The following is a 13,258-nucleotide window of genomic DNA, read 5'->3' as shown; positions in this document are numbered from 1 at the left end:
ATATATTTATTATTTTTATTATATTGACCTTTCAGTCGTGCCTGGCTAACATTACAGAAGTTACAATGATGCAGCACACATACACTCATGATATCGTATCCAAGAATATAAAACTAGTCTTTACAAATGACCTGTCTTGGCTATGCTTTAGTGGACTAGTATTTTGTAAAATAGTCACATTTCTGTTATAATACATTATATATGTATATAAACTATTATAATAATTAGAAATAAGTTCTTGAACTTATTTTCTTAAACATAGAAGAGTAAATGAAGAAGTAATGCAAACAATTATGTCTTCTAGTTACAACCTTTGCTGCTTGATGTAGGTTGCTAAGTCTTTTAAAATTTTGCATGTGGAGGATATGAAACAAAATAATTTTTTTTAGGTTATATATATATATACAAAGTTGAATAACCAAACATCATAAATTACTATATCAATACCATAGAATTTCACTATAATTTATCAAGCTTAGTAACTGAGCTGTATTTGGGTCTAAAAAAATATGAAATTTCAAGCTCACTAAAGTGTTGCATTACCATTTGAAATCTACCATCAAAAGAACGAGTTTGTTGCCCAAATATTTCAAAAAGGCTGAGAAATCCACTTGGGGGGACATTCTGAGCTTTAAATTGGTTATTCACATGTCATTGACAGAAGTAAGTGTGTATAAGGAAGTGTTTCCAAAAATGGCCAGAAGTAGGCAAGCCCACTGTGTTTGATTCAGTACATGTAGTGATATCTCAGCAAATAGAAAAGATAGGATGTTCATATATTATATTCTTGCTTGACAATATCCATAATTTGAGTTCCTAATTCATAAGAAACTATAGACTTTGTATTTGAACATCATGAACATCTAATTTGAAGTAATGCTGCATTCAACATACCATGTGACACACAAGAATTGATATTTAGGTGTTTTTTTAATATTTACCTTTAAATTAAGAAATTAACTAATGTATAATATTAAAATTTGAATTATAATCTACAATTTGATACTAAACTTATTGACATAAATTCATAAAATAGTAGTTCAATAAAATTTTGCATGCGAGTCAACAAACATGATGACGTGGCCTTTGACCCGCGACGATATGGTTAATTAAGTCTTGAACGTAACTCTCTAAAAAGTTCTGACATGCACACTTTGACCTGCCCATAGTGAGGGAGTTAAAAGATTATGAAACAATTTTTCTCCACTGTCTTTCCCAATTAATAATTATCTTAGAATATAGATTTAGTAATATATTATAGCAGTTTATTCTCGGAAAATATTAACTGCTATACCTAATTCTTTTAATTACACGCTATTGTTTTGCAGCTATAAATGATACATTGCAGCAACACCAATTTGTCAAACATACACATCCTGTAAATAATATTAATTTTCTCATCTACCAATTCTTCTTTTTTTACTCTATACTACTTGTTCCTTAATCTAAGCCTATAATCTTTTTTTACTTATGCAAACTGAATGGTACAATATTTTACCAGCTATGTTTTACTTATACAAGCATATCCCGCACTCCTTGTATAAAAATCTATCAGCCTTTGATAGAATTAAAATAAACTAAAAATATTAATTTCATTTCTTGTAAGCCAATCATATCAAATTATAACCAATGGTGCTGAGGTTATGGGCAACCAGAAATTATTTCTGGACACAATTACCATTAAATACTGTGCCTTAAATCATTTCATGAACTTCATCATACCAGTTTGGTAAAACGTAGAAGTGGTGTTATGCATACACTTGTGTACACCTGATTTACCCATCAGACTGTCTTCAAGATGATTAAACAATAGAATCATATATATATATATATATTATTCTAACAATTGATGTGTGTGTGTACATCCTTTTCACCCTCTTTTGTTAAGAACTCAATTACAGCATATTAATCAAACCACCTGCTTAGAGTAAGTGGCCATAGACATCTTTTACAGAACTGTGGAAAGTCCAGAGCTGAATCACCTACTTTTATCTGGCACAGATAACAGCTCACATAATCCCCTATACAAGGAGTATGCAGACTGATAAATACCAGTTGATGAGCCTTGAAAGATTACATTTCTCTCCACGATGCTGTTACATCCATTCTGCTGAAAAAGAACCTGAGTTTTCAGAGCCAGTTCAAGAAGAACCTCCAATGCATTTGTAACTCCTCTTCCATACAACAACTAAGTCATTTGGTTGTATCCAGGTAGAAATGTTTTCAACATAATTTCAAAATGTGCAGTAAATAATTGCTACATCATTATCTAAGCCATCAGTAAAACATGGACTAATACAATGTACCTATCTGAGGATACAAACTTCATATTTTTAACAAGTGGCCACGCTTGTGCATACTATAATTTTGGCTCATCAATGCACACTCAACACTTTTCTGTTTCTAAATTTATGTGCCAGTTGTATTCAGGTGCAAACGTTTTCAAAATCATTTTGGAATATGTGATAAGTAATTGAGGCATCATTATTTATCACATCAACATGACAGAACCAAGGATTGACACAATGGGTAAAAGCTTCATCTGTCTGAAAAATGGATATTCTTTGTATATATTGTAACCTTGCCTTTGGAATGCATATTTGGCACTTTTCTATGTTATACTCATATGTGGTATTTAAAAACAAGGATGACAACACTGTTGTTCCTTTCTACCAAAAAATCCAATTCATTAGGAAGGATGTGGTTAGTTATCAATTCTTGGTGGCTAGTTTGTCCAAACCTAAGATACAAAGGAACAAAATTGCTCACCAAAGCAGAATGAATCAACACAGTGCTCTGTATACAGCATAAGTATTTTCCAAATACAAAATTGTATAACCCAGTATGTAATCCTGGAAGATAAGTATCAGTCCAATCACATTAAAGTATTCAATCATCAGTTAGTTCGCAAGATTTTTCAGAATCATTCGTACATAAATGTTGCTCTTGCACATGTATTCTCCAAAAAAATTTCATATCCATTCCGTTACAACTGTTATGGTCTTCCATCTTTATATATAACAGTGGCCACAGTACAAACTGCTTTTTGTCCAGGGGGTTTCTGTAGCATTGATCTCCAGCAGGGAACAAATTACTAAGTACAACAAACACTTGGGTTCATGTTTCAAGTGTCACATCAGTTAAATTTGATGATAAGGAATCAACTTTTTTAGAAAATAAAATTTGGAGATTGATTGAATGGGTAGCAAAAGAAACTTTATAACAAATGTGCAACATTTGTTATAAAAACAGCCTGTCAAAATGGTATATGTTTGTAATAAAGTCTCTTTTACTACTTATTTGAGCTGTCTCCAAACTTTTGTTACATCAGTTAGCCGAGTGTGCACATAACAAAGTTGGCATGTCTGTTACCTTTGACCTGATGTCAACACTCGAGGTTTGTATTATCTGGTTTCCTCAAAGATGTACCAAGCATCTAGATGAGGATTATTAGATTGAGGGCTAATGATGGTATCTGTTACAAATGACACCATCTATGGCAGGACTTTACCATTTAGATGCTCATACTTTAAATGGCTAATGACATCCTTTATTCTTTCAGTATAATTGAATGATGTATCCTACTATTACTTCAACATTACACCACTCAGTAAACAATTTAATAAAGCAAAATATTACTGCTTCTTTAACTACAAAGATGTTTGAATTTCATTGGATAATGTAGTTTTTGATGTGTAACTACATGACTGGCTCTACTGATCAACATGTGATCTTATTAGCTAATACACAGAATGTACATAAGATATGCTCTTTGGTTTCCCTTTTGCATGTTTTACATTTGCTTCACAAAATGTGTAAATACTTCGAAATACAATAACAGGCAAATCTTGACCCTTTATGGCAAAATAACCTGTACCATCTTTAAACAATATAGTTTTCCAATATTTATCACACCTCACAGTAATAAACAAGACACTGAAGACTAAAGTTGTTTAAAGATGGTCCTCACATTAGAAAATTAATGCAAGGTAGGAAAAATGACAGCAACCAAGCAAATCACACTAGTAAGTCAACACAGGATTCAGTGCACATGGCATTAATAATGATGTGGAAATAGACAAATTCATTTCAGTAAATTATCATGAAAACTTCAAAGGTAAATACTTATTTCCTCATCTTCATCTATAGACAAATTCCCATTTTAAAAATGTTTGTCCTTTATTTTGATACCTCATATATTAACACAATTAGTTTTATCAAACAAATTAACTATTAAAATTTGTGCTGATACAAAAAAACAATAAAAAAATACATGCCAAAAGGATTAAACATTTCCACAATCACCAAACAAAACAGCAGCAGCACAAGGTGAATGATAATTATAATATTCAATATGACTGAAAAATGTTTTAAAACTAAACAGATTAAAATAAATAGAAAATATTTACCAAATGTGAGTAAGAAGCCATACATCATATTTAAAGTAAAAGAATACCATCCTCTATGCTCCAAATAGATCAAGGAATAAATAAAGTAGCATCCAAGGAGAGGAAACAGTAGCCATGACAGGTACTTGAAAGCAAGCTGAGAAACAAAAAAAAAAATTATATATATATATACACACATTAACCTTTAACCACAATTCTCTCTTTATTACCTAGAAAGCATAATTTCATCAGCTATGATGTAAAAATAACTTTTCTAATGTACTATTTTTTTTCTAGTGAAATTAGACACCACTAAATCCTTTAGGGTACATTTTTATCTAATCTTTATCTAAAACATCTGAGTAAAAATAAAAACATACAATTCAAACACTACAGAGTTTCATCAAAGTTAGACAAAGGAAGATCTACTAGATATCAATTAAATTATAAATATATCAATTCATGTGAATATGACTGAAAAATTTCATTTTTTCTGAATAGGTGGTGTCTATTTACTTGTGACCAGGCTGTGTATATTTATTGTTGTTTGGTTTATATATATTTAAATAATTTTTATTTTTCATGTCAGTATTATATACATGAATGATTTTACTACACCATGTCAAATAAATTGATTCAAATATCTCCCCTTTCACACTTCTTATAACTGCCAAAAAGTGCTCACTTTGTTAGTGGCCTTTTCTTGCAGTCAACAAAATGACAAGGAATGGTGACATCTAGTGGAAAAAAAATCCTTGCGGCTACTTAGGGAACCCAAGTGTTCTTTTTTTGTTGGATGCATCCATTTCACTGAATTCTAAACATATTTGACAACAATGCATTGCAATAAGTCTCCTTTCATTAAAAACAAATGCAATTAAATTTTCCTTATTGAAATAACGCAACGAAAGACAAAAGTTTACATTTTCCTATCCTGAAAATGTATTTCCGATAATACTTTCCTCCTCTCACACTTTAGCTTTATCTAGACAAAAGGTTCACTTCTTTGCCTGTCTAAGCAATGGTGTGAATTCTAACTCACTTGCTCCAGTCTTTAAACCCCACTATATCACCCTTAGTGATTTTAATCTTGTTACTCTCTCCACACATGTCAACGTGCCCTCAATACCTGATCCATATATAAGCTCCACATTATTCTTTCTTATTCACTTTTTCGAGACTGGCAAGATTATCAGACCCAAACACTGACTATCATGAAGAGAAAAGGTGGGATATTGTGAGCGGAGGTATTATTGGAAATACATTTTCAGTTTAAGAAAATGTAAGCTTCCCAAACACACTTACCCCCTCTCACACTAGCTAGAATCCCACATTGACCAGGTGGAGAGGCTGGTGAGGGCAAGATCCACACATAAAGCATCTGCATAGAAAAACAGGTGTGCAAAATTGAGATATAATAAAGCACACAAGTGGGGGTCTGCACTACTTTTCGAAACAGGTATGCTCTTTGCCCAGGTAAAGTGAAATCTAAATGTAGGCTGTAAGGGCCAACTGGCCACAGAGTCAACATTGTTCATTATCATGAGATCTGTCCAGGCCCCCAACCACACCATACAACATTCCACATCTCGTTGTTGGTGGCTGTGAACTGAAAGCTAGATCTAAGGTGTAGTGGATGGGCATAGGGACCACAATATGATATGAAGGGAACCCAACCTGAAAGTTACAGTAAGTTGCATGTCAAGCCACTGGAATTATGAAGAGAAGGCAAGCAATACCTAAGTGTACAAATCCTCACTCGAACTTGAAGAAGCACAAAATACAACAAACTGAAACCGGAATTCCAGCCCAGGCACCCAACCTGAAAGTTAGAATGTCGTATGTGAGTCACTGGAATTATAAAGGGAAGGCAAGCAACATTCAATCAGACAAGTCTTCCCCCCAGCCTGAACAAGCTCAGAATGCAACAAACCAAACTCAGAATTTTGGAGTCAATTCACACCTCACTGAACCTGAAGAAACAGAGATCATTCGGCCTGGGATTACAAACCGAAATCATAACTTCTCAACCTGGGAGGCAAGGTAACATCCCCTGTCCCCAAAATTATGAGGAGGATGTGGAACAAAGTTCAACCAATGGCTCACAGACGTGACACTCAGTGTACGGAATTACGAGGATTCGAGGGCTCTCCTCCATAATCATGGAAAGTAAGAGAATGACCAAAAAGAAGGGCCATGTTCATACAACTGGATAGCAAAGTGTCATCTCTGAACTGGAATTATGAGGAGACTCCCACTTAGACTGGACCAGCTCCCTACCCAACATCTGGGAAAACCATCCAAGGTTAAGAGTGGGAGGGTAACTAGCTTTGTCCTCTTCTCCTTGTGTGGAATAAAGAGTAAACAAGTCACTCAGGAAGAATAGACCATTGTCCACCACTTCAGCGACTGGAAACTGAAAGTGGTAAGGACTCACTAGCTCCACTAAAAGAGATAGGGAAGAGGGGCTCATGTTAGGGAGTCCTGAAGAACAATGCTCCAGAGACAGTGCAATGGGTGAACCACATTTCCTATTTTGAAAATCAAGCCAACTCCAATATGTTAAATCCAGGGGTTAGCAGGGATGGGCATAATGTCTTGGTGTTTTACTCATGTTAGTCCATGAGTGGCGGTCCATTATTGTACGTGATATTTGACATAAAACAATTGTTCACCACCAGGAAAGCACCAAGACAGTGTGCTGGAACACCCTATCTCAAAAAAGCTTGTTTCTAACAGGAATTTAGTTATTAATTTACTGGTAGCTAGTACACACACACACACACACACACATATATATATATATGGAAGATGATATACTGAACATCATCCCCAAAGGTTCAAAAGTGGACATAATAATGAATGGAGAACAATTGTTGGAACGAGATAGCTGTTCGGCCACTACATTCATTACCCCGAAAACATAACAAGCAAGGAGAACAATTTGGTGTTTTTGTGCCCAACAGAGATGATTCACTGTTCAAAGACAAAGACATCTGGAGTGAGCGCCCCTTGCTTTGAAAAGGATGAGACTACTGTGGAATCATCCAAAACTAGCATTACCATCTTTCCTTGCAACAAATCAAGATCATGGGTCATAGCTTGTTGAACTGCTAAAAGTTCTAAAAGACTGATGTGGAGAGAAGCTTCCTCTACAGTCCAAAGTTCTTTGAATTGTCTATACAAGCACCCCAGCCCTAAAGAGAAGCATCTATGAACAGATGTATCTCTGGCTGTGGAAGTGGTAGAAGGATACCCACAGTTGGACTGTACCTGTTCAACTAACAGCTGAGATCCAGCACAATGGAATCCGACAGTCTCACTGGACAATGCAGCACATCTGTGCAAATGTTCCACTGGTCCCGTAACAACCATTGAAGGGCCCTCATTGACCTAAAGGAATGAGCTAAGGATGCCCACATCCCCAAAAGAGACAGAACTCTGCATGCAGGAAAAGAACTGCCTGTTCCATGGCCTGAAGGAATAGAGGAGAAGGGTTACCCCAGCCAAGTCTGGAAGTGAAAACACCCCAAAATGTATGAGGTATTGTATGGGAGTAAGAATAGAATGGAGACAGGCCCCATCTACTCAAGATTTCATGGATTCTGGAATACCCACAAAATAAACTGAGAAAAGGAGCTTCTCTTAGATCCCTAAGGCCCAATGCAGGATGGTGACCTCCCTCCAGTTGGGTCTCTCTCTCCAAAAGGCCTCAGCAACAAACCAACCAAGATACCAAGGAGAAAGCAGAAGCCAGATTGTGTAAGATGAACAGTGGCATCTTTTCTAGAACCCCAAATAGGAAGTAGAGGGTCTATCCTTTGAGTCCAAATAAGGGTTCACCAGGTGATGGAAACCCAAGGCATGCTGATCCAATAAATGAGAGGACAAGGCATGGCAACACCCTCCCTCAAATGATCTGCAAATCTCCTTGTATGCACTGCAATGTCTGGCAAAGGTGGAAAGACCAGGTAATTAGATGGACTAGTTTCTCCCAATAAAGAAAGTGAAGATACATAAACCACTGGATCATTACTCAAAACATTACAAACATGGCATACTAGTTAATAAAAAAAAAGAAAGAAGCAGGACATCTATCCGAGGTTCCTGAGTAGCTGTCTGAGCAGAGGAAGGGACTGGAAAACTTGAGTCTAAATTCTCATTTGTCTGCTCTTGATCTACCACAAACTCTGTCTCAGAGTCAACAAGATAAAAAAATAGACAGCATGCAAGATTCTGCCCTTCTGCGTATAATGAACTATATGTCCTCACCTATTTTTTTTTTTTTAACAAAGAGTACGCAGAATTGCAAGTAGGGCCCAAAAAGCCACTTTTAGTCTTTTGCATTTTCTGATTTCTTTATCACTGACTTCCATTTTTGCCCTCCATGGTTAACAGGATACCAATGGCTGGTGTTTAAGAAGACAGCTCCCAAAACTAGTACCACCAGTACCAATAAAGCCAGTGTAAATTATTTATAAATTAGTGCAGTGAAATCCTGCCAGATCCAAAAATGTTTCCAAGTAACTGAACTGATGGTCAAGGAAGAAAATAATTTCATTTTCATGCCATGAAAACCACAAACTTTTAATGATATGTGCCAGAAAAACATGTATTTAAATTATTTAATTCTTTACATAAACCTTATTTCAAGGAAAGATTGTATTACTTACAATATCATAATCTTTAGTAGAAGATTCAACGTATGATCCTTTGTCAGTAAATGTTATTTTAGGCAGAATTCCAAAAATCTTCTGATCCCTCTTTATTTGGACATTTACAACCTTATGAATCTTCCATATCTCTATGACCAATCCAATAAATACTGATATTTTTACCAAGGTATTGGTGTCATTGTCAAGTACATACAGCAACACCACAACTGATTGGAATACATTGAAAAAGATAGATCTCACTGACAAGCCTTCAAGAGATTTTCTGTTCTTCCAAAACTGAATATCTAGGAACAAAAATAATAAAATTAAAGATCAGAGTTACATTTATACTCGTAAAACAAGCAATAGTAGATAAAAGAAAAAGATGTTATATAACTTACTTCAGAATTTGTGATGTAAATTGGTAATAATGACAAACTTACATTACTAATTTCCATATTATAGTTTGTTTTTTTAAATCACACTTAAGTGCAACCCATGTAACAGATGCTATCTAATTAAGATAACTTAAACTTAACACTTCTTCCATGAACTTGTAGTAGCATATTATAGACAAAACCTACAGCCATTACTCAATAGGTAGCAAAAATTCAGGACACACTCCACCAAGTGAGTGCTTACCAGTCATCACCAACAAATATATTTTATGCATAGTGCTGCTACCTAGTAAGACAAATTTGAGGTACATTTATAAATATTCTTCATTAGATTCACTGAAAAGAACCAATGGTCGGCAAGTCAACAATTGATATAATGACTGGAAAACAAGACAAAGCCTACAAGTCTAGGTGATTTCAGAATTTTTGTGCACTGTTGTAACTTGTACGTATGAGAGAAAAGTTTTTGTGGTTTTAATGACTGTGAATTATAATAAAAATTACTTAGTAAGAAGGAGTTAGAATAAAAGAAGTTTTAGGAAGTAATTATGAAGTTAGAATTACAATTAAAGACTTTCAGTTGTACATTGAAAAATGAATTTCCTCAATATACCAGAGCAAGTAACTAAATGCACAAAAAGCCATAATGAAACTGATACAATTTTTGCATGAAAAGTTAACAAAGACTCAACTATCAATGGACCAGAAAGTTACAGTAGTCCTAATTGTGTACCAAAACAAGTGTTAGTGAAAGTGATGTTTTCTGCGCTTCCAGTAAACAATGTTCTGAAAATACTGCCTTGTCTGACTCAGACACAAAGTATCCCTGCCTTATTGTTCCAACTCCAGCATTGAAAATTTTGTTGACATTACAACAGAGCAGCACAGTCATGCCTGGGAATTGTTAATATGTGCCACAGGCATATTCCAAAGATTCATATCAGTCATTATTATGGGCATACAATTCTATAACTTTCAACATTATACCAACTGTTAATGCCTCCAACCACCACCAACTTCAACAGCTGACCATGTAAAGCTGAAAGTAACAGAATCATGCAAACTAGGCCTCCATTGTGATGATTAGAATAACCTATGGAATGAGCCATTTGGAATTTCTTAATTACTAAAGCAACACTAATTGTCTGCTACAGTCAACACAACCATATAATCACATAGGTAAATATATGGCTGACAAAATATTCAAGGCTATGGAAGAAAATGATGGTGTAACTGATGATGACACCAACATGGAGGGCCTGGCAGTTACCCAAAAAAACGTATCCTGATAATCTCATGACAGCTTATGGTTGTATCTTGAGCCTTCTTGTGGGCAATACAAAGATCTAAGGTTCTCATCCTTTAATGAACTGTTCACTTTTCTGAAACCATTGGAGAAAGTACATTTTGCCTTTCTCATCTTATTCAAAGAAAGTATGTCCAAATCTTAAACAATGACAGCTTCTGTGTAAATGTTGAGAAAATAATCAAGCTTTCCAAACCTCTCACTAAATGGATTACCGTCCTTTAATCAAATACTCCATGAATGAGCTGTTCTACATCTTTAAACTTACCTTGTCAAGTGGTTCTCGAAAGTTTGTGTCTTAATTAAAGATGTAGAACAGCTCATGGGGCTCTTACCTCGAGAAACACTTGACAGTTAAACCACAAACTTCCTCATGAGCTGTTCTACATCTTTACACTTACCTCGAGAAACACTTGACAGTTAAGACACAAACTTTCCCATGAGCTGTTCTACATCTTTAAACTTACCCCGAGAATCACTTGACAGTTAAACCACAAACTTCCCCATGAGTTGTTCTACATCATTACACTTACCTCAAGAAACACTTGACAGTTAAGACACAAACTTCCCCAGTTATAAACTCTGAAAATAAACAAGTTCTCAATGCTCTCAAACATAAGGAAAAAATATTTCCCACAGTACTTACGACAACAAACATTTAGAGCCCTCCATACATATAAAACTCTCTTCACAGAAGATGATGCTTATGAATTATTCTATTTATGAAGTTTGTAGAAGATACGCCTCCTCCTGATGTTGATGAGAGAGAGAAGGTCGACTTGGCTGGGTAAAGAAAGAAAGAAGATTTGTGAGCCAAACCATTTATGTTGAAATACAGAATAGGTGGGAGCATTAACTCAAAATCAGAGACTGTCAGAAGAGGTGGAAAGTTATTTTAGAGTTATTTCCACTGAACAAGGTAGCTGTCACTATCCTCAACTTCCTTGGCTTTCTGCATACTGAGTGATTCTTCAGTATGTATATGTTTATGAAGTGTAAAAAAAGAGCTGAAATACTCCAAAGAGCTCTGACATGCTTTTAATACATAAAGATTTTGGCTGGAAGATCTCAGACTGGAGATAAAGTATTTGAAAAAGCATATTCCCAAGATAATCAGAACCTTATAATGAAATCACCACATTCAAAGAAGAAGATTAGAATAAGTCTGAGAAGACTGAGGAAGTGGTTTAGAAATGGAGACAACAATCAGAAGTAGATGGTGAAGAATCATATCAAGAACCAAGTGCAATTATAATTAAGCATGAGTTCTCAAAGACAACTTGTTAAGTCATATCAAAAACAGTGTTTATTTGTATTCTAAAATTAAGTCCAACTGTGATTATGGTTGATTACAAACATGAAAGACAACATAAAATTTTCTAACAGTTGTGTTTAGCATAAATAGAAAAACACAAGTTACTATCTTAATGTGTTCAAGAAAAGTGAAAATTGATTATTCTATAAAATAAATCAATTATGACTATATTCACCTTAGTATCCCTACTATTGTAAAGATTAAACAGAACAAATATCTTATTACTTTTGTAAAGTACTAAGAATTTAATCAGTCTTCAAACCTGTAATATTTTAATTTTCAACATTTAGATAATAAAAATATAATGATTATGAATATAAATATTCAAACACCAATAATTATATTTTATTGAAATACTCTACAGTTCATAAGAGCCACAGGAATGTTAGAATGTATAAACTACTACCATGACTAATATTAATGTGTTTTAATTACTGGTAATTTTATGTCAACAGCTACACTTGTACAAAAATTTAACAATTACAATCAATATTTAATAATACTACTATTTCTCGATGTTCTTTAGTTAATGTCATATATCAAGATATATTTTTAAAATGTACTTTTTACACTACTAAATTAAAACATTTTTCTTGATTTTTATTAGTAATCCTAAAATATAAGTTTCTGGCTACAATAACATGGGTATTTGAAGATGTTGCTACACTTCTTTCCAAAATGAAATAATGACAAATAATCAGTAACATTTGCTTTGATTATGTTACTTGAAGTCATTTAAACATCTTTCAAAAACTGTAGGTGTATAAAATAATTGTTTTAAACCTGTTTATCTGGTTACATATCATATTAGAACCAATAAGAAATGGTTCTGGGTATACTACAAACACCAGTACCCGAGTTTGTGTTCAAATATGAATATTTGAGATTTAAATATATGTTTATGAAATGTTAATAGTCGTTACATTATTGATTGATTAACATTTATAGCTACTTGGGCTATCTTGATCTTGAAACAACATTATAAAGAGGGTTTATACAATACACGATAACAAACTGTATGAGCAACAATGTTGTTTTTGGTCAATCATGTTAAAAGTTCTGATCCTCTTATAGGATTTCAAATTAAATGTGGTGATTCGAAAGTGCAGATGGTAACTAACGTTCTCTCTAATAATGGCTGGAGACGGCTTAAATGGGTAATGAAGAAAAACTTTAATCTAAGTTTGACATGACAG

General features: G+C 34.3%; 1 protein-coding gene across 1 annotated transcript in view; it reads right to left on the bottom strand.

The window, feature by feature from the left end:
• Positions 1 to 13,258, bottom strand: part of LOC106467398 (cleft lip and palate transmembrane protein 1 homolog) — an 85,118-nt gene that overhangs the window by 11,516 nt on the left and 60,344 nt on the right. The window contains exons 9-10 of the mRNA XM_013927748.2: positions 9,062 to 9,348; positions 4,410 to 4,545 (exon numbers count right to left, since the gene is read on the bottom strand). Coding sequence (XP_013783202.1) covers positions 4,410 to 4,545; positions 9,062 to 9,348 — 423 coding nt within the window. The remainder of the gene's footprint in view (positions 1 to 4,409; positions 4,546 to 9,061; positions 9,349 to 13,258) is intronic.

This window comes from Limulus polyphemus, unplaced genomic scaffold, assembly GCF_000517525.1.
Source record: "Limulus polyphemus unplaced genomic scaffold, Limulus_polyphemus-2.1.2 Scaffold2599, whole genome shotgun sequence".
In the NCBI taxonomy this organism is placed as follows: Eukaryota; Metazoa; Arthropoda; class Merostomata; order Xiphosura; family Limulidae; genus Limulus; species Limulus polyphemus.
The sequence above is the reverse complement of the archived record's forward strand: the minus strand, read 5'-3'. Positions and strand labels throughout refer to the sequence as shown.